Below are 23,690 nucleotides of genomic sequence, written 5' to 3' on the forward strand. Positions count from 1 at the left end.
AAAAACGGATAAGGCCATGTGAACATATATAATCATATAATATCAACCAATAATTCAAGATGACTCAATGTAGTTATATGAATAGATCTCAGTTAAATCGGTTTAAATTGTATGATATTTGATTGTTTTTTAAGGAATATACAACCCAATAATTAGTATCCACAGCTTTTCCACTTATCTTCTCTGTCTGTATTCCACACTAATTACTAATGATTTAAAATATAATTTTACAATTCTACTTGCCTATATACAGTGTGAAATAACTACGTCGGATGGGGTTCAAGAAGGGTGTAATCTCTCTTCAGAGCAACTAATGCTTTATTCATTCAACTTTATGAAACATCAGTGTACGATATTGGCTCATGAAGTAAGTAACCACTAACTTTAATCACGTAGAAAGGTACAGGAGTTTTAGTTGTTGTTTGTGAGGTCATTTGAAGTGATGCTTGAAATATTTACGTGATGTTTGTTTCAGAATTTGTCCAGTGAGAGTATATGTATTCATTCTTACACTGTTATCCTATACATTTTATTGACCAAAAACGTTCACCTCTCTTTCTTTTTCTTACATTTTTTCGTTACTCATCTAGATAACTTCCTCTCCTGATGTGAAGTGTGGCACATGTCCCAGGTTCAACATTCTCTGTATGCCTTTATATGTTGAACAAACTATTTCATTAAAAAGCTTAGCATTTATTTACTGATTTTCTTTGATACTTTTACTTCTGTACTGTTGAAATCATTTATTTTATTACTATTTTTTTTAATATACGCGTTGTTTCACTCTGCCTTTTGTTCTGTTGATTCGAATTTCTATAACCGGGATTGATCCACAATTGTATTAAGTCTAATCGATACTCTTTTCTCGATTTTTACCATTTTTTAAAGTTAGATCTATCATGATCAGTTGATAAGAAGTCGGGTAAACAAAACAAATTCACTCTACCTTAAAGGTCATTGTTGATCCCATGTTACTTAAATTGATCAATGAAATTCAATGAATGCAATCAGGATTCTGTCACTCAAACATGAATACTCATGTTATAGCCTTTTTCTTACTCAATATAAGAAAATATACAATTTAAGTAATAACTTATTTTTTGGGTGAAATTATACAAAACATTAAGAAAAATGTGTTTGTAAGTGAAGAACCAAATGGTAATACTTCACCAATGAAATCTGTTCTTAGTTTTTTTCCTAAAAAAAGGTACAATATGTTGATGGTGCAGGCAATTAAATGACTATAGCTAAAGTTTTGGCTAACTACTGAATAAAAATGAAATTAAGTGGCAATGGTCTTTGCATTACGGGACTATCATATTATTCTTACAAACTAATCCGGACTATAACAACGATCAATTTAAAACACATTTATTATAAAAATGCAGAATAACTTCCTACTATTCACACTGTAATTTATAGTAAAGAATTAAACAATGTTGAGTGACATTGTTTTACTGAATTAGAAAATTCAAAATATTCTCTAATATATTAATTAACCGTAAATTCGATAGGTAATTAATCCTAACCAACAAAATGCTCACTACTCAGAAAAGTTTTGCATAATGCCTTGTAAATCAGAATTGCTGCATAAGAGTTGTAAATACTGGCAAACCAATTAGTCATAACAGACAAGATGGGATCAATCAACTTTTAGTTAAATGACTGATTAATAGTAGATCAGTGAAGTTACCAATAACTGCTTGGAATAACTTCTATAGTGTGAAAGACAACATTTTTTTTGTTTTTTAAGGGGAAACAAAAAAATTTTTTTGAAAAAGTTTTACACTGGTAATACAAATAATTACACAAAAATAAACACACATACATATGAGTAATATAATACATAACAGCCCAACTTTCTTCATGAGCACCGTGTTTCCCAATCACATAATAATTTACCTAAAATTAAATAAAAGAAACAATAATAATAACAGCATTTCATTATCAGTTACAAATAAAACAAATAATCATTTTCTAAAAAGTGGTAAACAGTGATAAAACAGATTGTTATTGATAAAAAACTAGTGCTAATGATCTTATGTTAAGCGATTATGGTTATGTAAGCATTATGGATTTAATGAGTTCCATTCCATAAACTAATGATATAACATTTTGTAAAATGTCTTTTAGACATACTGTAGCTTAAATTTGTTTTCTAGTGCATAGAACGTACAGAATATATTGGGAGAAAATTAAGAAATGGAATTTTTTATATTCATTGGATAAATTTATAAATCACTCATAGGTAAGAAAAGAAAGAGGATTTTACATGTGTCGTCGGAGTCATACTTAGTGATCTGGGGTTAGTAGCTTAGGTGTCTAACTTTCATTGATTGGACTTGCTTCTTCACATCAACAGAATTATTTTTACCATAAATATGCTATGAACCACATCTAAAATGAAGGTTAACGATCAAAAGAATTTCGTGTTCAAATGTCAACAAGCAATATCTCTAGTTAAAACTAAAAAAAACAAATGTACAATAAACATGTTAAACTGTCCCTTGAAAAAAAAGTAAGTTTATTCTAAATAAAAAAAAATTAAAAAACAGAAATAGATTAGGAATACATACTCGTTTGTTTTATAACTTACACTATGAAAGCCAAGTGAAATTGATTTGACAACAGTAACTGCTAACATGAGATAATGAATTCGATAAACCGAATTTCTAAACAAACAAAAAATAAATTAAATAACAAGTAGACAGAAGGTGTAAGTGAAAAGGGAAAAAATCCCATGAAATCATTTTATTGGGTTGAATTATTATTGGATAAGTCAAGATTTCTTTTCTGAATTAAGAGATACTTAGATTATTTACTCTACGATAGATAAACATGTATATATCCTGATTAAACAATGATTAACTGAGGAAATTCATGGGATCATGAGATAATAAATAGCTAGATTGGTAATTCATTGGTGAAAACGATTATCAGATTAAAATTGAATGAACTTTAGAGAACAAAATCAATGACAAAAGATCTCTATTAAGGAAATAAAGCTATTGTTTATGTTGAAAATAAAACATCGGTTCAAGATGCTAAGATTAATTAGTAATGAAAATGATGAGCTACAATGAAAGCAACAACAAAATTAACTATTCATTTCTGTCAGTAGATCACATTAGAAAATATATTGTAATGATAAGAAATAAGACAAGCTTAAAACTGTGAAAGTTTTCAATTTGCATTAACCGAAACTACAAACATTTCTTGATTCATAGCAGGATAAGGATTACTTACAAAATCATACTTTATCGAATTCAGATCTTATCATTTAATTACATAGCTATTAACAAAAACTGTACAATAGAATAATGGACAGAAATAAGTGACGCTACAGCCACCTTTTTGTGTACATAAATTTTAAAATTAATCCGGAAGTTTGTGTACAAAACATTAAATTGATTTTGTTGACTAATCTGAGAAAAACTGCATCTAATTCTTGGTGGTGTGACAAAATCCCATGTAATAATAGGTCAATTAGTTAAAGTTTGTTAATTCAAAAAATTACTGCTTAAGATCAATTTCAATATTATTTTTGTAAGCAGATTTTATTACAGAAAACAGGAAGAAACCAGTGCTTACTTTGATTTGCGAAGGTAAACAAACCAGAAAATACTAAGGAACAAATAAGCCAAACAAGAAATTGCATAAAGCATAGGCAATGGTTGTTGACCAGCAGATAAATAACTGTTTATATTCTTCTCAACCATTTTTAACTACAGAGATACAAAACAGAAACTAAATCATGAAAATAAAACATATTGTTACTAAATTTATGCAAACAAAATCAATTTTAGAAACAGAGGAAACATCCCTTTTCATGAGAGTCATATCATTCACATTGGCGAACCAGTTACATAGGTGAATGTATATATTCTTCCTGAAAATTAATTTAAATACTTACGGAGTAAGCATTAAAGTTTCGTTGTAATTAGTTCAAGTAAATGACACAAACTAACCTAATATTTCGTTATTTAAAAGATGAAATCTGCTGGTTTTACACTTCATAAAATGCAATTCATATGGTATTAACAAACATAGAATGATAGTGATTTTGATGTTTCGAACGGATTTTCCATCTTCCAAGTGTAAAGTGCTACTTCAAAGTCAATCGGGTTGCATGTTTAGCTTGAAAATAATGAATGAGTTTATTAAATGTATTCACCATTATACCTATTTTGTGAGTCATATTTCTTTCATGAGAACACATGCGCAGAAATGAAACCCGTATTTGGATTTATTACCTTATGCTACCTGCGGCATAAGAAATGTACATCTTATCGCTTAACAAACAGTTAAGACGTATTGCGCACTAAGTCGCAACTACCACCGAACGGAACATGTAATCACAATCAATGAGAATATAGAGAATTTGACTTTTCAAATACCACTTAAGTGCATAATCAAGGAACGTTACTGAGTAGAATTGCATTTAAAATGATCAAAAATTATTTAAAAAACTCTATTAAAAGAGCTTTTTACATTATACACAGCAAATTAGAAAAATGATCACAGTGATTGAAGCACTTGACTTCCAACTAACAGATTGCACGTTCGAGTCAGGTTCTAGAACACAGGCATACTTATCGGCGTCCGACAATGGTGGTCTTTCTTGACTTAAAAGCAGCATTTGACTCGGTAGACCGCGAAATTCTGTGGCAGTGTCTATCATTGAAAGGAGCACCTCAGAAGTACATAAACCTTGTGAAGGCTCTTTACTTGAACACTACCAGTCGAGTCAGAGCTTATGGCGAACGGTCATCTACTTTTGCAGCCTCAAGTGGTGTCCGTCAAGGCTGTCCACTTTCTCCATTTTTGTTTAACTTCATCATAGACCTACTGATGGAAATAACGCTCTCATCGACTGAATTTTCGGGTATTGATCTCCTTCCAGGAGGTCCACTCATCGACTTAGAATACGCAGATGACATAGTCCTGTTTGGTGAAGACGCTGATAAAATGCAGAGTCTTTTAGTAGCACTAAGTAACAGTGCCAGAATGTTTGGAATGCGCTTTTCTCCCTCTAAATGCAAGTTGTTGCTTCAGGACTGGCCTGCGTCAACACCTGAACTAAGGATAGGGAGTGAAGTAGTCGAACGCGTTGACAACTTCACTTATCTTGGAAGTCTCATCAGTCCTAATGGGTTGGTATTGGACGAAATGTCAGCTCGGATTCGAAAAGCTCGTTTGGCTTTTGCCAACTTACGTCACCTTTGGCGAAGGCGAGATATCCGTCTATCAATAAAAGGACGAGTATACTGCGTGGCAGTCCGTTCTGTTTTACTTTGCGGCAGCGAAACATGGCCTTTAAGAGTAGAAGACACCCGTAAGCTACTAGTATTTGACCGCAGATGCCTTAGAAATATTGCTGGCGTCTGCTGGGATCACCGGGTAAGTAATAGTGAGGTTCGACGCAGGGTATTAGGGAATGATGGTGAATCAGTTGATGAGGTTATGAATCTTCATCGACTGAGATGGTTGGGTCACGTGTTACGTATGTCTGAACACCGATTACTACGACGTGCAACGCTAACCTGTATTGGAGATGGTTGGAAGAAAGTTAGGGGCGGCCAAACCAAAACGTGGCATCAGTGCTTGGAGTCACTAACTTCTAGTCTGAGCCATGTTGGTAGATGCAGACTATCGTAACCAATGGTTGGAGACTCTTGGTGACATGGCTCAGAATCTACAACAATGGCGTCGATGTATACACTCTGTCTTCCCTTAAACTAAGAGATTAAAATCGCTTCAAATTTTTCTTTCTACGAACTAATTCTTTCTTCCTGCACTATATCCTTATTGCTATCTTTCTTTTATATATTACCACCTCTGAATTAACTACTTTTATGAATCCGGTGTCCATCTTGTCGTGTTAATGAGGTATGGCACTTGGACCGATGCACATATGTGCCTGGTCCTACGTTGTAGCTGACTGACTGACTGAAGTTTGAGCCCCGTCACATCTACTTCAGTTTAGGCAGTCGATTAATAACACTGTCTCTCACACGAACGGTATTTCACTAGCCCTAGTGAACAAGTCTCTGCTTAATGCATAGATCGCATCATCATCTTCAACAAAGTCAAAACTTACTGTTAAGTTAACTGAATGACGTTTACCAGATTCTACATTTAATTCAGCACAATTATGAAAGTACAGATGATATAAGCCTTCTTCAGATGTATTCAAGAAACGAACTGTAAACTAAACAAGGAAAAAAAGTTACTACTGCGGACATATATTACAAGGTGAATACATTCAAAAATATTACGATGATTATAATATGAACTTAAGAAATTCATATCAGATACTCTCAACTTTCTTGGAGTATCTCGGCTCAATAAGCTAATATAAAAATGATAACATTTGAAGTTGATTGAATAGCTTAAAAGGTTAAAATCGTTAACATAATAGTGCAAGTATATATGATATTCATGAGCTCCGAATACTTCCACTGCTTATAGTAGGATAATAATAATAATAATAATAATAATAGCAAAAAGAAGAAGAAAAGAATAATAATAATAATATGAAACTAAATGCTCAAGAAAATAAAACAATTTTTTTGTCATATGAAAAACCGATACTTATTAAATAAACATATGCTTCGAATCATATTAATTAATATGAAGATTATATATACACTACTTCACAGTCCTAGCAGTGGAGTGAGTAGTAAAGCAGTAAATTATGATTAATTGAGATCATGAACTGATCAGTGTTACACCACCATTGAAAACCTGGAAGCACAGGATGGCCGTTTCGTCCTAATCTGGAATTCCACGCCAGTGCACATCCACGATCCCGCTCGCGGGATTCGAACCCAGGGCCTTCGGTTTCGCGCGTGAACACTTAACCTATAGACCTAAGAGACAACATCCAACGGTGTTAGTGTCTAACTTCAATTAATCCACGATATTGCGCAACCATCTTCCATTGTCTTCGGTGGGTAACTGCCTCACAATTGATACGGTTGAACTCCACTGGTCATGGCTTCTCACCAGAACTCCGAGAATTACTTCTCGAAACTAGTCACTAGTGAGCACATGATAATTATTAGTATATGGTTGTGGATATTGTTGAGGTTTGAGAGATCAAAGGTTCTGGGTTCGAATCTCGCATGCAGGATCATGGATGCGCACTGCTGGGGAGTCCGAGACCAGGGTGAATCAGCCATCCTGTGCTTCCACGTTTTCAATGGTGGCCTAACATTGATCGGTTCATGATCTCAAATAAAACTTAACAATATCTAAAACCCTATACTGAGAATTATGATTAATTCTTATGAGCTAAGATTTCTAGGTATCGATGATATGTCCATTTAAATATTTGACTTTGATAAATGAATAAAACCATTCAAATACACAAGGAGTTCCCAAACACTTGTCAGCTAGAATAGGATAACAAAAATTTATATTTTTCTAAAAAAAGATCACTCACATTAGCACTTATTACATTGTCTTTCATTTCGTACGGAATCCGCTGTAATGAACCTTTTAAAGAAATAGAATGAGGACAGTATTACTTCTCGCAATCTCATTAAAACAAATGATCTATCACATATTCGTTACAATTTTGCAAGATTAGCCCAATTATTAATGCTTTGTGTTGGTAATCCTTTCAAACGGTTTCAAATGGTTTCGAATACAGTGTTTTAGACGAATATTTTACATTTCTGAATGGCTGAATATCTTCCTTTACTTTTTAAACAATCGAACGTTATGAAAGTTCGCTGAAACTTATGAATTAACAGTTTACACAAAAAAATATTTCTTCTCGCACATTTTTGGATTAAGCAACCCAACTAAAACATATGCCAAGCAAAGTAAGGTTAGATAAATTATAGTCTACAGAAGTGTGGTGCAGTCTATGAAATAATCCAGTGGGTATAATCATAGATTGCAATCGGAATAAACAATTTAATAAACATATAGAATAATATTTGATCATTATTAACATGATCAGACTGCACAAGCTTAAGAGTGACCTGATAACTGAAGACAAATGTTTAAACCATTAAGTTTTTTTATTCGTTTGGAAAGTATGAAGTCTGCTCTTAGTCTAAACTCTTTCTTTCTCTCTCTCCCTTGAAACAATAGTTACGAAAGCGACCGAATAGCAACTACAGTAGTTTCATTCAAAATTCCAACTCCCGAAAATAATGAAAACATGATTTTTGAATAAAATATTGCGATATTAATAGCAAAAGAGAGGATTACAAAATAACACCTCCGCAATGTGACCTCCAGGGACCATGATTTGGTCTGTAGTCCCGAGCGAACACCGAACACCCAAACTCGTATGTTGGCAGCTTCTGTGACTTGGTTGGTGATGGCGATAGTGTGGTTTTCGGAAGCGTCAGATTGTGGACCGTCCTCAATTTTCTTCCCATCAGGATTTCTTCTGGGGACTTCTGCTCGGGTAATACATCACTAGGTGTCGTTCTGTAAACGAATAAGAAGTTTTGCAGTGTTTCCCCTTTCAACTTGATTAGAGCTCTCTTAAATGTATCCACAAATCTTTCTGCTTGGCAGTTTGGTTGCGGGTGGTAGGGTGGAGAGCGGAGATGCTTGACGGATAACCGTTGGCAGAAATCTTGGAACTGTGTTGAGGTGAACTGAGAATCGTTATCTGAAACAATTACATCCGGTAAACCGTTGCGAGCGAACATCTCCGACAAGAGTTGTATCCTTTTGGTATTCGTCGGTGGCATAATGGGGACAATTCCTGGCCATTTCGAAAAGGCGTCAACCACAACTAGATAGGTAGTCCGATTGATTGGACCAGCAAGACAGACATGTATCCTGGACCCGGGATACTCAGGCCGTGGCCATGGGACCGGCGTCACTTTCTCATTACATCTCGCCCCTTGCTGACATTGCGTGCATTCGCCTACTAAATCCATGATGTGTTGGTCCATAAGGGGCCAATAAGCATAGCTTCTGGAGATGGATTTCATTCGTTTTACACCATGATGACCAGTGTGGAACTGCTTTAGCACCCTTGATCTTAGGGACTCTGGTACCACTACTCTATCTCCAAACATCAAGCACTCATTGACGACGCATAATGAGTCCCGACGGTGGTAAAGCTGCTTCAAGTCACCATCGGGTTTAGTTGACGGCCAGCCATTGGTGACGTATTTCACCGCTCTCTTTATGATGGAGTCGTTCTTGGATATAGATTGTATTCCAGCTGCTGAGACTAGCAAAGCACGAATAGCGGTTGTCAGGTAACATAGCGCGTGGTCCTCTGTCATTAGGGAGGCAATAACTGCATCTTCGTCGGCCGTATGGTGTTCGCTGATAAGTCGTGACAAGGCGTCAACCTGACCAAACTGTTGGATGCACCGGTACTGAATGTCAAAATCATAACCCAAAAGTATCAAAGCCCATTGCTGGAGACGGTTTGCAGAATGGGCTGGAACACCAGATTTCGAACCGAAAATTGTGAGAAGAGGCTTGTGATCAGTGAGAAGAGTAAAACTTCGACCGTACGAGAATTTGTGGAAAGGGCGTACTGCAAACACAAGACGAGAGCCTCTTTCTCAATGTGACTGTACTTTCTTTCCACTGAAGTTAATGTGCGAGATGCATGCATAATAGCTTTTTCTGTTGTGTCCGGGGACTGGTGTGAGATGACAGCACCGAGTCCAAAAGCTGAAGCATCTGCAGCGACAATGATAGGCATGGACGGATCGTAGTGTGCCAGTAATAGTTCAGAGCTTATGATTGTTTTCAGCTTGCAAAATGCAGCTTCACATTCTTTTGTCCGGTTCCAGCTGGTATTCTTATCCAGAATATGATTTAGCGGGGCGTATGTCATGCATCGACGGAACAAACGCTGAGTAGCAGGTAACTAATCCCAGGAATGGTCGTAGCTCAGAGATATTAGTGGAAGTCGGCATCAGCTTTATAGCTCGGATGTTTTCAGGATCTGGTCTGCGACCTGCGGCATCACAGATGAATCCCAAGTATTTTACTGACTTCAAGAAAAGCTGGCATTTTTCTGGGCGTAATCGGAATCCGTTATCGCTGACGCGTTGTAGCACCGCTGTCGTGAGTTCTTGAAGCCGTTCTAACGATGTGGCAACAATTAAGATTTCATCGAGATAAGTTGCGACACCCGGGAGACCCGATAGAATGGTATCCATTAGTTGCTGAAAAATAGATGGAGTTGTTTTAACACCAAATGGTAGGTGATTGCACTGAAACAAGCCACCATGAGTATTTATGGTAAGTAACTTTTTCGAATCTTCAACCACTTCCACTTGTAGGTAGGCATCAGCGACATCCAGCTTCGCAGAGAACTTCCCACCATTTAACATCGTGAACAAATCTGCCGGGACTGGCAGTGGGTAATGATGCTGTTCGAGAGCTGCGTTAAGACCTGTGGAAAAATCTGCGCATATTCGGATTGTGTCATTAGCCTTCTTAACTACAATGGGTGTTTCCCGAGCAGAATAAGAAACAGGTGTAATAACTCCCTGTAGTTGAAGGCTATTTAGTTCTTTGTCAACTTTCGATAATGATGAGTACGGCACTGGTCTCTTTGGACGGAAGACAAGTTTAGCCCAAGGTTTTAACCGACATGTTGCTTTCATAGCAGTGCACTTACCCGATACAGGCTGGAAAATGGTTGAAAAATCCGTCATTAGTTCTTTCGAATATGCTTCATGTTCATGAGGTTGTTTCACCAGATTGCATACGGTGCTTAACGGAACGTCATTTAAATGTAGCCGGTCAAACCAGTCTAAACCAAGTAGATTAAGATCAGCTAGTGTGATGTAACATACCCCGGTAAACGTCGAGTCGTGAAAAGAAACTTTACAATCTAGTCCCAACAAACGTAGATAATTACCGCACGCAGTACGAGGTTTTTGTGTCGTTGGCACCGTGAGTGGTTTTCCCATTCTGGTCCAATATTTTCGTGAGAGAATTTTTACGTCAGATGCAGTGTCTATTTGCAATCTAAACGGATGCCCACTAATATTAAGGGTAATAACTTTCCTCTCACCTGGGGTTGAGTTCTGACAGGTTGCTACTAGACTCAACGAATTTGTGCCAGATCTAGGGACAGGCTTTTTGGTACCCCTGGAGCTGTCCGGCTCCTTTTTTTGACAAAAGCCATCTTTATGACCCACAGCTTTATATTTCCTGCACTGATGTTGTTTATATGGACAGCCTTGAACAAAATGCCGTGCACCGCAGTGCCAACATGGGGCAGGAGGATTTATTTTTCTCTGTTGACCTGAACTAGATGTCGCTGGGGCAGATTTATGCGGGTTGGGTGATTGTTGGACTACATGAACTTCGGTATGATCTGAACCACCACGCTGGACCGTCGCAGTGTCACGCTGCAGATTGATTAGATGTTGATATTCGTTTGCAATATCATTAAGAGCTAGTTTTGGGTCTTGGTCCAATCGACTTAGCAAGTGTGTTCTAATGTCACTGAACTTCTGAGATTGAAGGCTGCAGATAAGAATGAGGGTTTTAAATTGGTCTTCAGTAAGCGACTTCAACAGGAAGCGTTCACATTCTCGATTGACGATACCCACATGTGTGAGAAGATCAGCATTTCCGTTCATAGTGAGCTTCAAACATCGATAGCGCGCATTGAATAGTGAGTTGTCTCCGTATTGTTGGCTCAATGACTGGACAGTATCCGAGAACGAGCGATCGCGTGGGTTTAGAAGCAGAATTAGGTTGCAATACCTGTCTAGTTCACTGGGACCCAACTTCAGAAGTAACAGCCGAACCTTCCAAGCATCATCTTGGCTAGCAAAATCAAATTTAAATAGGTCTTCATAACGAAGGAACCACATGTCAAAAGTAACGTTGGCATCGGGATCATAATGAAACTCAGCAATGCTATTTGCGATGCCGTCTACTGAAGGTGCTGTGGTTGCATTAGATGTGCTAGGCTGTGTGAGAGGCGAAATCTTGATGTCTGTCAACATTTGCATTAGTTTCAACTGCTGCTCGAGTAATAATTCAAGCTTAGAAGGATCCATGTTTCCGAAACCACTATAGCCAAATTTGCTAGGTTTGAAGCTATTACGAGTTCACTTAGTATGCGAACGGGACAAAGACTTGTGACCGAAAACCAATAAGCTAGCTATCTGATGCGTCCCAGCCCCGCTAACTAGAGGAAGAAGTCCAAGCTTGGAACGGGAAAGTATATTCCGTAAGCCAGAAGCACGAGTGAATAATAACAGACACGATACAAACGTATATATACAGCATAAAACTGTCCTTGGAAATAGCATACTAAAAATGCACAACGGACCAATAGCGTTAAAGATTCTCCCAAGTGGGAAATACGACATGAAGGTGAAAAGTGCGCTTTTGGTGCGAAAACGAGGAAATTTAAATTTCCAAAATATTATAAAATTAAGGCATTTACCAAGTGAGTTCTGGGAATCTAACATCCCCAACATAATTTTACGTTACTATTCCAGTGTAACCCAACCGACAATACTTTATAAACTTCAGAAAGACTCATTGTACATTAATTTTCTCTAACAACTGAAATAAAATAACTTTACTTTAGGAAACATAAAATAAACTCAAATTAATTCTCAATTGTACTAGTTTTGATAACCGACACTCAGTGGATTTACTTTACAGCACGGACTAGCTTTATCTAAATACCCACTGAGAACTAGTAAGTCGATGTAAACCTGGTACAAATTGCCATACTATATCAGTAAAGCGAGATGACATTAACACGAGAAATACCAAAGTCGCAAAAGTAGAAGTATCAATGATAATAAGAAAGATAAAACAATGGAAAAGTTGGTTCCAAAAGAAGGGATAGGTTTGAAGGATAGGAAGTATGAATATAAGAGAAGACAAGTGAGTGCATTTAGGCCATTGAGACCGATTCTGAACCATGTCACCTAATGTCTCTAACCACTATTTACGATAAACGCGGAGACCCCAAGCAGGTAGCCTGTACGTAACAACATGTTGTACTAACGGCGAATGACTTCATGAACTGGTGTCACACTTCGTTTGGCAGAGCCTAGTTTTCTTCCAATCCATATCTAAGTCACCAAACAATGCGCGTCGAGGTAAGTAGTGGTTGTCCACATATGATGTGAGTTTCAATCACTTTAGTCAAATATTTAAAATATTGTCAACTAATTTATTTGTCTAGTATCCTTAATCTAATCTCAACATTGCCCATTCGGTGATCCCAAATAACACAATCAATTTCGAATGGAATTATACTCAAATACTCAGTCAGCTACAACGTAGGACTAGGCACATATATACATCGGACCAAGTTGCCACACCTCATTGGCACAACAAGATGAATACCAAATTCATAGAAGTAGTAACCTATGAATGTCTACTACCTTTGAGAGTCAAGTTTTACAGATAGGGAGCACTTAGAATAGTTTGTCCTGACAGGGTATTACTCAGAAGCTTTTATGTGAAAAACAACAAACCATTTTCGTACAAACAAATAAACTTACCAAAAGGAGTAATTTGAGATAAGATGATTTCGAAAACTTTTTGCAACTGTGAATCATCACTTGGTTCAATGTGATTTTTAGCTTTACGACCTGGGAATTGTTGCTCTTCATCCTTAGTATTTTGTGAGTATTCAGCAACTTCACGTAGAAGTTGATAGACAAGATACTGTTGTCGATGAAGTTCCAATACATTCATAAATTTGACTTTTTCTATAAGTTTCGGTTCAGATAATATTATCTGAAAGAATTAAACAAAGAATAAGAAATAAGCGTATAAGACATTCATTACATTTGGAAAAAAGTTTACGATTAACACTGTTTACAATAGGTAACTGGTCAATGAATAACGAAATAGTGGATGTGTAAATAACTTTTATCTAGCAGATTTTCAAATCGACATCTAACAGACATTATGACATATTCTGTACAGGGATTCGGGTTTACGATGTCTGCTAAGTAGTAATGTGAGCGATCAAAGTGTAGGATATTTTGTTTATCATCTTTGACAAATTTAATCTCTTCAGTTAGATAAGCAAATGTTGAGGTAGATGTTCAGTTTGTTGGGTTGATTCAAGTTAGAATTATTTATAAGCAATGAGGAATTACATTAATTGGTCAGTATGCAGCTTTACAATATATATAATGCAATTCTATAAGAAACTTACGGCATTTATTGCTTTAGCCAACGAAAGGCTTTGGTCAGTAACCAACCGCAAACAGGTAAGAGCGTATTGAATATTGTCAATCAAACCTATGGGTTTGATATCAGGTTGACCATCCTCTTCCATTTCTAAAGAAGAGGCTTCAAAAATTACACCTTTATAATTTGGATCATAATTATGTATCACCAGTGATCTATTTAAGCAAAGAGGTCAGAATATTACCATCAAACCGCTAACTTGGATGATTTGTCAAATGAGAGATAAATAAATTTAAATGACTTATCCCAAAAACAAGAATTTGACTTGGATTCCTATAGAAGATGAGTAAGTAGATTAATGAAGTTCGACGTACAATAAGTGACGTTACTCCAGAATCCCCAGCCTTATCCAGAGTAAAAGTTATCTGTAAAGTAAAATAGATTACATGTCATTAGACAAAAAATCGAATTCATTATTTTTATTTTAATAAATACTTAGACGTACTTATCAAAGAAATGTTAAAAGCCCTGTTGCCTCAAGAAATTCAAACAAAATAATGGGAAAACATGTGTATTAATTTATTTGAACACATGAATATTGGTACAAGAGAGCGCCAATATATATGCGCCACAAAAAACAATGAGAATTCGAAGAAAAATAGAAAAAAAAACTAAGGAGCGCAAAAAAATAGAACAATAACGAAGAGATTGGTGTAAGGTAGTGTGGTAGTAACGAGGGAACGAAAAGGTACAATCAGAAGAAATCTTTCACGTAAAGGAGACACAACCACTTTTTATGAAGAAAGTAAAAGAAGGTTACAGCAGGATCGCCACTGGCTTCTATTCTGAGCCATATCTGATAACGTCTCTAGCCGCTGTGTAGCACCATCTCTCAGACCCCAACCAGGGAGTCGTGAAGGACCAACAGAAGCCAGTCCTTTGCAGCTTTCTTTCATACCACGACACCATGTCATGCACTGACCACCTCTCCGCTTCTTCCAACCAGTCCCAGAGTCGGCAAATAATGCACGACGTGGAATTCTCTGGGACGACATTCGGAGAACATGTCCAAGCCACCGAAGTAGGTGTTTCAAGATGGTGACACCAATTGAATTATCATCTCTGTGCCCGAACACACGATGCCGAACCTCTGCATTACTGACATGGTGTTGCCACGGAATGTCAGCAATCCTTCGGAGACAGCGATGATCAAACACAGAGAGTCTTCTAACGTCCTCAACTCGGAGAGACCAGGTTTCACAAGCATAGAGCAAAACTGCTCTCACCGACGCGTTGTAGATCCGACCTTTTACAGCCAGACTAACATCACGAAGGCGCCAAAGATGGCCCAGATTGACATAAGCCGCTCTGGCTTTCACTATTCGTGCATTGATCTCATCACTCACACCCCCACCAGCACTTATGCAGCTACCCAGATACACGAACTTCTCAACTACGTCTATCTGCTCACCATCCAGGGTGAGTACAGGATTGGAATCCTGCCAGTCTTGTAGAAGTACTTTGCACTTCGAAGGTGCAAAGCACATACCATACCTACGGACACTGATTGCCAACTGATTAAGTGCGGATTGCATGCCTTGGGCAGTATCGCACAGTAAGACAATATCGTCCGCATACTCAAGGTCGAGAAGTCTTTCTCCAGGCAACAGATCCACACCACCATTACTTACATCCATCAGAGCTGTTTCCAGAATGTCATCGATGGCAAAGTTGAAGAGGAATGGTGAGATTGGGCAACCCTGCCTAACCCCACTGCTCGAATGGAACAATGGAGAGAGGTGGTTGTATGCCCTCACTCTGCCTGAGGTGTTTGTATATAGGGCTTTTAGGATGTTAATAAACTTCTCAGGCACACCCTTCTTCAATAGACAATCCCAGAGAACAGTCCTGTCCAACGAATCGAAGGCAGCCCTGATGTCAAGAAACACTACGATTGTTGGCCTTTGATAAATATGGCGGTGTTCTAACATTTGGCGGAGGGTGAAGATATGATCAATACATCCTTGACCAGAACGAAACCCAGCCTGCTCCTCGCGAGTCAATCTTTCTCGGGTTTTGAACAACCTACGAAGAATGACGGAACCCAATAGCTTGGACGCAATCGGAAGTAAACTTATCCCCCGATAGTTGTTACAGGAACGACGTGAACCCTTTTTAAAGATAGGGACAACTATCGACTCATTCCATGACGTTGGTACACTCTCTAGTTCCCAAACGTTTGTAAACAACGTCGTCAATTCCTTAGTCAAAAAGTCACCACCATCTTTAAAAAGAGCCGGAGGTAAGTCATCTGGGCCAGGTGATTTGTAACGCTTCAAGAGTTGGAGTTCCTTGCGGACTTCCTCCTCATTTGGTGGATCAGTCGTCACCGGCCATGGAGGGCAGGACAGTCTGACCGATGTTGCCGGAGCAGCAGGCCAGTTGAACTGCCCTTCGAAAAATTCTGCCCATCGTCCAAGACGTCGATGGATGTTAGTGATTGGCATCCCATCATCCTCGCAGATTGTTTCACTCACACCAGACTTCTTGCTGCCAGTGGCTCGGATGAGCTGGAAGAGCTTCCGGTAGTTACCAGATGCAGCTGCTGCTTCCAGCTCATTAGCACGCATCGACCACCAGGCTTCTCGGTCCTTACGCAAGCTTTGCCCAATTTCCTTACGTAACATCCTTCGTTTATGGTCAAACTCACGGTCAGCCGGAGTAGACCGACGGGCTTCAATGAGTTGTAAGGAACCTGGAGAAACCCAGTGCTTAAAAGCGGGACGTTTCGCAAACCCACAACTGACTGTTCCCGCCATTTTCATGGCGTCATGCAATTGCAACCAATGCTCATCTATACTTTTCAGTGGAGTGGTAGCTAGCCTAGAGGCTAGCTCGGTTCGATACTTACTTGCAACAGAAGTTGCAACCAGCTTGCTAATATCAATCCGTTGATGGCGGTCATTTCGTTGGCCACTGAAACGTAAGGCAAGATTGGGGCAGACCAAGGCATGGTCAGAGTCCAGATAGGTACTCCAAAAGGAGCGGCAGTCTTGTACACAACCACGCCAGCGGTAGCTGATCGCAATGTGACCAATCTGAGTCCAGGCTTGAGATGCAGAGGGAGGACGCCAGGTGGCACATCGGCGATGACTGCGCCGAAAGTTAGTGCTAGCCAGAAACAGGTTGCGGTCTGTGCACAGTTGCAGTAGACGGTCCCCGTTATCTGTCCTGCGACCAACGAGTCCCCATCGGCCACCTAAACGACTCTCTTCTGTGCCTAGACGCCCGACCTGGGCATTCAAGTCTCCGGCTAGTACTACAATATCTGTCGAACGCACTTTCTGGAGAAGAACAGATAACTGGTGGTAAAACTCATCCTTGATTGCATCCGGGCTGCAATCTGTCGGGGCATAGACGGAGATGACGAAAAGACATCGTTTCTCACGCCGATTTCTTCTCACTTTTATGGAACTTTCTAATCTAACAGCACATAACCGACTGTTAATGGGGATCCAATCGACTAGTGCTGCCTCAGCTCTAGCGCTTAGTGCGACACCAACGCCAGAAAGACCAGACGAAGATGCCACAGGGTCCCCGGATAAGCGCATGTAAAACAAGCTTTTTGAAGTGACAGATGGAGATCGAATTTGTAGTACTTCACCAGAGTCTTGAATACGGGTCTCGGATAGACAGCAGACAACGATATGAAGACTTTCCAAAGACATAGCCAGCCCTATCTGTTGTCCAACCTGCATAAGTGTGCGAACGTTGAAGGCAGCCAGTTTGAATGGTGCACGTGGTTTCAGAAAAACTGCTTCAGTACTCATATTCAGTGGTAACATACAATTTTCAACCGGACAGTGACTCGAGAACGTTTAGATACAGTCGAATTTCCACCAAAGACGAGCCGCTGTATAAATATAAAAGAGGGTGAATAATGACAATAATAGTAGTAGTAATAATAATAGTATTAATAATGACAATAATTGTAATGATAATAATCTGAATCAATTGTTTGTTTTTCAAAGCGAGAAAAGTAATTTCCATAGACAAAGAGAGTTCATCATTTGTGTGTGGGCTGTGATACTGCCCGGGTGCCCAAACCGAAGCAGGTGGTTATCTTAGGGGGCCACTCCCCGAGCCTTTGACCTAAAGGTCTAACCCACTAGGCAGTGGAGCATCGTAAGGAGATGCAGTCCCACGGGAGCCGGTGACCAACAATTGGTTCATACGCCATTTGTTCCCGCAGGATACTGGAGCCCATGTGCACCATTGGTTTGGAATCCGGTTAAAGCGCCGGACATTCGCTTTTCGTCCTCTCATTTTCGTAAACAACATCCCTGCCACGAGAAGGCAATGAGTAGGACTTCCCTGGCAGAGGCTGTATACGCGTGGTCGTGTGAGAGTATTTCGAGAGGGAGAGCGGACTCTCCCCACTCTCGGCCGTATCAATTGGTTTCCCATCCTTACCTAGTACCCGTTTCCTAACAACTACATTACTTACTCGGTAGTCCCAGGATATACGAGCAATGTTTCGAAGACACCTATGATCAAATACTAGTAGCCTACGAATATCCTCTACTCTTACCGGCCATGGTTCACTGCCATAAAATAGGACGAAACGAACTGCTGTGCAGCAAACCGTCCTTTGGTTGATAGACGGATATCTTGCCTACGCCATAAATGACGCAAGTTGGCAAAAGCTAGTCGAGCCTTCTGTATCCGTGCTGAGATTTCGTCAAACACCAGACCACGAGGGCTGATGAGACTTCCAAGATAAGTGAATCGGTCGACACGCTCAACTACTTCACTCCCTATCATTAGATCGGGTGTCGATGCAACCCAATCCTGAAGCAACATTTTGCATTTTGAGGGGGAGAATCGCATCCCGAACATGCTTGCATTGTTGCTTGGAGTGGTCAGAAGACTCTGAATTTTGTCAGCGTCTTCACCAAATAGAACTATGTCATCGGCATATTCCAAGTCAACAAGTGAATCTCCTGGTAGAAGTTCAACCCCTGGAAATTTGGATGAGGGAAGTGTTACCTCTAAAAGCACGTCAACGACAAAGTTAAACAAGAATGAAGAGAGTGAACAGCCCCGACGAACACCACTTGTGGTAATCAATTCTGATGACAGTTCGCCATAAGCTCTCACTCGACCAGTTGTGTTCGAGTAGAGAGCCTTTACAAGGTTAATGTACTTCTTCGGAATGAGTTGTCGAGCATCTATGAGTGCAGTTGATGCTGCTGAGATCCAAATGCTGCAATGGGGCGACCAACAATCTCCCATGATAGAGTGCTTGTGCTTATGTGTGTAAGGAAATGCTGGAGTGATAGCCATGGTGTAAATGGAATGCATATGTGTAAGAGACAGTCTGGTGTGCCGAATACGTTTTCTTCGTGAATGGTGAACGTCTACCCTCACAAGTGGGTAAATTTGCCTATGTGTATGCTATAGGACGCATGGGGGGAAAACTCGTGTGCATGTAATGTATATTTGCTCATAGTTTATGTAAACCTGCATACCAAGTGTGTTAACAAGTATGCAAGTAGGCTAACATATACAGTAAATCCGCAAATTTCTTTACTTCTTTCGGTGCGATATCACTACTCATTCAAAGAGCCGTGTAACCGCAGTCCCCATTAAATCACATTCATGCGATGGGTTTGTGAGACTCGACAAAACAGAATCTGTTCATAAAAGTCAGTCATCAACAACATAGAACTTCGTACGTGCTTACACCAGTTCGAGTTGCTACACCACATTAACACAGAGATGCAGTTGTCGATTCAAATCCCGTAGTGGTAGAGGCGGTAAGAGTGTAAGCAGTAATCGAAAAGACCAAGGTTTGAAGATGTTATTTAAAGAGTATAATCCAGTGTAATCAATTTGGAAAGAGACAAGGAGATTACAGTTTGGGAGAACACAAATAGTGGATGCACCTGAATCATCGCAAACGGTTTTGAGCCATGTCATTCAGGTCTCCAACCATCGGTTGTTATCATCTCGCGGATCCCAACTAGCTAGTCCACACTTACCAACATGACTCAGTTCACTTGTCAGTGACTTCATGGATTTGTGCCATGTTTTTGTCTGGCCGCCCCTAGCTTTCTTCCATCCTACACCTATATCATGAAACATCGCATGTCGTGGCAGTCGGTGGTTGGGCATACGTAACACGTGTCCCAGCCATCTCAACTGATGAAGTCTCACTACTTCATCAATTGGTTTGCCATCCTTACCTAGTACCCGTTTCCTAACAACTACATTACTTACTCGGTAGTCCCAGGATATACGAGCAATGTTTCGAAGACACCTATGATCAAATACTAGTAGCCTACGAATATCCTCTACTCTTACCGGCCATGGTTCACTGCCATAAAATAGGACGAAACGAACTGCTGTGCAGCAAACCGTCCTTTGGTTGATAGACGGATATCTTGCCTACGCCATAAATGACGCAAGTTGGCAAAAGCTAGTCGAGCCTTCTGTATCCGTGCTGAGATTTCGTCAAACACCAGACCACGAGGGCTGATGAGACTTCCAAGATAAGTGAATCGGTCGACACGCTCAACTACTTCACTCCCTATCATTAGATCGGGTGTCGATGCAACCCAATCCTGAAGCAACATTTTGCATTTTGAGGGGGAGAATCGCATCCCGAACATGCTTGCATTGTTGCTTGGAGTGGTCAGAAGACTCTGAATTTTGTCAGCGTCTTCACCAAATAGAACTATGTCATCGGCATATTCCAAGTCAACAAGTGAATCTCCTGGTAGAAGTTCAACCCCTGGAAATTTGGATGAGGGAAGTGTTACCTCTAAAAGCACGTCAACGACAAAGTTAAACAAGAATGAAGAGAGTGAACAGCCCTGACGAACACCACTTGAGGTAATCAACTCTCACTCGACCAGTTGAGTTTGAGTAGACAGCCTTTACAAGGTTAATGTAGTTCTTCGGTACTCCTGCCAATGACAAGCAATGCCATAGAACCTCACGATCAACAGAGTCAAATGCCACCTTAAGGTCGAGAAATACTACGATTGTGGGGCGTCTGAATTTGTGTGTATGTTCTGGGACCTGACGTAGTGTGAATATCTGGTCTATACAACCACATTGAGGTCGAAAGCCAGCCTGGTTTTCTCTAGTCTGCTCTTCACGAGCTTTGGTTAGGCGTCGAAGTATTATTGAAGCTAATATTTTAGACACTATATTAGTCAAACTGATTCTTCTGTGATTGTCAGGAGAGGACTTTTTTCCTTTCTTATAGACTGGCACAATCAGTGATTGAGACCAGTCAGATGGGATTACGTCCAGTTCCCAGATTCTATCTAAAACCTCAGATAATCTCACTGCTAATACCATGGAAGGGTATTGCTTGATGAACCTGAAAAAGAAGTTGGATTAATGTCGGTCTTAACGACCTGGGAGCGTGACCGCAGAACCCAAGGGACAACTGTTCGAGGCCGGTGGTGCATGGCCTTTTCGTTGGAGGTTTTTAATGTTTTAGCTCCGTTCTTCAAAGGGCCTTACCGCCGGAGACAAATCCGTGAGGTGAGATGAAGTGTGACATCTTAAGGGTCAAAATTTTCTAACCCCTTCCTGCAGATACTGTTCGTCCGAGGGAAACACCTTACTGCTGTCACACCCCTCTACAGTCAGCAGTACGACTTCGCCCTCAGACCTTGGGTTGGCGCTTTTAGTCTTATCGTTCTCCAATCGACCTGCCTGGCATGGTAGAACCTAAAGAAACGTATGTTCTAGCCAATATAGCTCGGTTGGGTCATCACGATAGGCAAGCCCGACCACCGCGTCAAGATAGCAGCTACGGTCGGGGCAGAGGGTGTAGCCAGACACTACGATTACCTGGTTTCTCATAAAAACATAGAACTATGTGTACTTATTCCGCTTCACATCACTGTGAGTGAATTTACTTTAAGATTTTGCACTTAAACAATTGAAATTCGCGACATGAACAAAAGCTTTTGAAAGCAATGCACGAAAACGACGTTTTAAACGAACGCTGATAGTCAGTAAAATTTGGTTGACTGTCAACAAAAACCTAGAAAAAGTGATGAAATGGCCAAACTTATCATGTGTTGGGTCACGAAAGTGGGAAGTGATGAAGAACAAAAGGTATGACAGTAAACTATACTGATCAAACTTAAGATGGGGTATCTCAGGTTTGTGGCAGAGTTAAGAGTATACTCCAAGATCATACAAGTATTATGTCTAAATTCACACTGAATGTGAAATTTCAACATATAAATATGCCAAGTTTGCTTTGACGACGACTGCAAAAGTTTATTTACATCTAGAATGAAACCACGAAAATTCGGTGTCATCGTAGGTGGGAAACCACATGAGGTAACTAAACTTACATATTGTAAGTCACCTTGCAGTTTCTGGATAAAAACGGAGAGAAATGAATCCTTTGCAAACCCGAAATGACTGCATAAGACTGACTTACGACCATCGTTCTAAAATTCGTGTAAAGCATTAAATATTTGAAACCTTTAGATTAAGGATGTGTTTTCGACCAGCAAGAGGTCCACACAGAAGTACAACTACCCAGAACACACAGTGAGAGATATTCATCACGAAGGTAGCGCAAGTGTTAGTCAGCGCGCGTCGTGATACGGCACAAATGGTTCAAATGGCTGTGTACGGAATAGAAGCTTTCGCTTAACAGGCTTCCGTATCTAGTAGTAATGGGTCACCAGTACCTTCAGACAGGAACATTAATATATAAACGATAAAAGAAGAAAGAGAAATTGGTAAATCATAGTAAGGTACTGTTGTGACCTACTTTAATCAAGAGAACTCGATTGGCGTGATGGAAACAATTAGTAATATAACCATCTGTACCAAGGATTGTTCTACCGTACTTGTTTGTTTAACTGTACAAAAACACTGCGGTGTACAGATGGACAAGCATCCTTGATCGCAAGGGGAAGGTTGATATCATCTACCTAGATTTCTCAAAAGCTTTTGATAAGGTGAACCATACATGTCTTATCAATAAGCTCAAACGATTAGGTATCAGACCACCTCTAATCGATTGGCTCACTTCATACCTGAAAAATCGACATTTTAAGGTCAGGGTTAATTTCACATTATCTCAGGCTATGGAATGTCCTAGAGGGGTCCCCCAGGGCTCAGTACTAGGGCGTCTTCTCTTCTTGATCTACATAAATGATCCTCCTCAACAGGTAACGTCAAACTTATTACTTTTTGCCGACGACGTGAAACTTTGGAGAGAGATACGCAACCAAGACGATATACAGGCACTTCAGGACGATCTGACTCGACTTCAAAGTTGGGCAGACGATAACGGACATAACTTTAAAACTTCAAAGTGTAAAGTAGTCCATCTGCGACATGTCGCAGACTACAGTTATAACTTAGGTAACTCCTCTCTAGTAGTATCCGAAGTCGAAAAAGATTTAGGAGTTTTGGTGCCCTATGATTTAAAGTCTTACTCTAACCGTGACAAAAATGCCTTTCGAGCAAACCTTGCACTCGTAACATTGAAGCGTATTTTTGACCAG

The 23,690-nt window shown here is 39.7% G+C and overlaps 1 protein-coding gene across 1 annotated transcript in view; it reads right to left on the reverse strand.

The window, feature by feature from the left end:
• MS3_00001864 (uncharacterized protein) overlaps positions 1-22,991 on the reverse strand; it is a 33,600-nt gene extending 10,609 nt beyond the window's left edge. The window contains exons 1-9 of the mRNA XM_051209370.1: positions 22,521-22,991; positions 14,508-14,558; positions 14,159-14,466; positions 13,494-13,731; positions 7,448-7,500; positions 6,101-6,211; positions 3,592-3,725; positions 2,597-2,672; positions 1,829-1,902 (exon numbers count right to left, since the gene is read on the reverse strand). Of these exons, the coding sequence (XP_051074823.1) occupies positions 1,829-1,902; positions 2,597-2,672; positions 3,592-3,725; positions 6,101-6,211; positions 7,448-7,500; positions 13,494-13,731; positions 14,159-14,281 (809 nt within the window). The 5' untranslated portion in view covers positions 14,282-14,466; positions 14,508-14,558; positions 22,521-22,991. The remainder of the gene's footprint in view (positions 1-1,828; positions 1,903-2,596; positions 2,673-3,591; positions 3,726-6,100; positions 6,212-7,447; positions 7,501-13,493; positions 13,732-14,158; positions 14,467-14,507; positions 14,559-22,520) is intronic.
• Between the last annotated feature and the right edge of the window lie 699 nt (positions 22,992-23,690).

The sequence above is a fragment of the Schistosoma haematobium genome, chromosome 1, assembly GCF_000699445.3.
Source record: "Schistosoma haematobium chromosome 1, whole genome shotgun sequence".
In the NCBI taxonomy this organism is placed as follows: domain Eukaryota; kingdom Metazoa; phylum Platyhelminthes; class Trematoda; order Strigeidida; family Schistosomatidae; genus Schistosoma; species Schistosoma haematobium.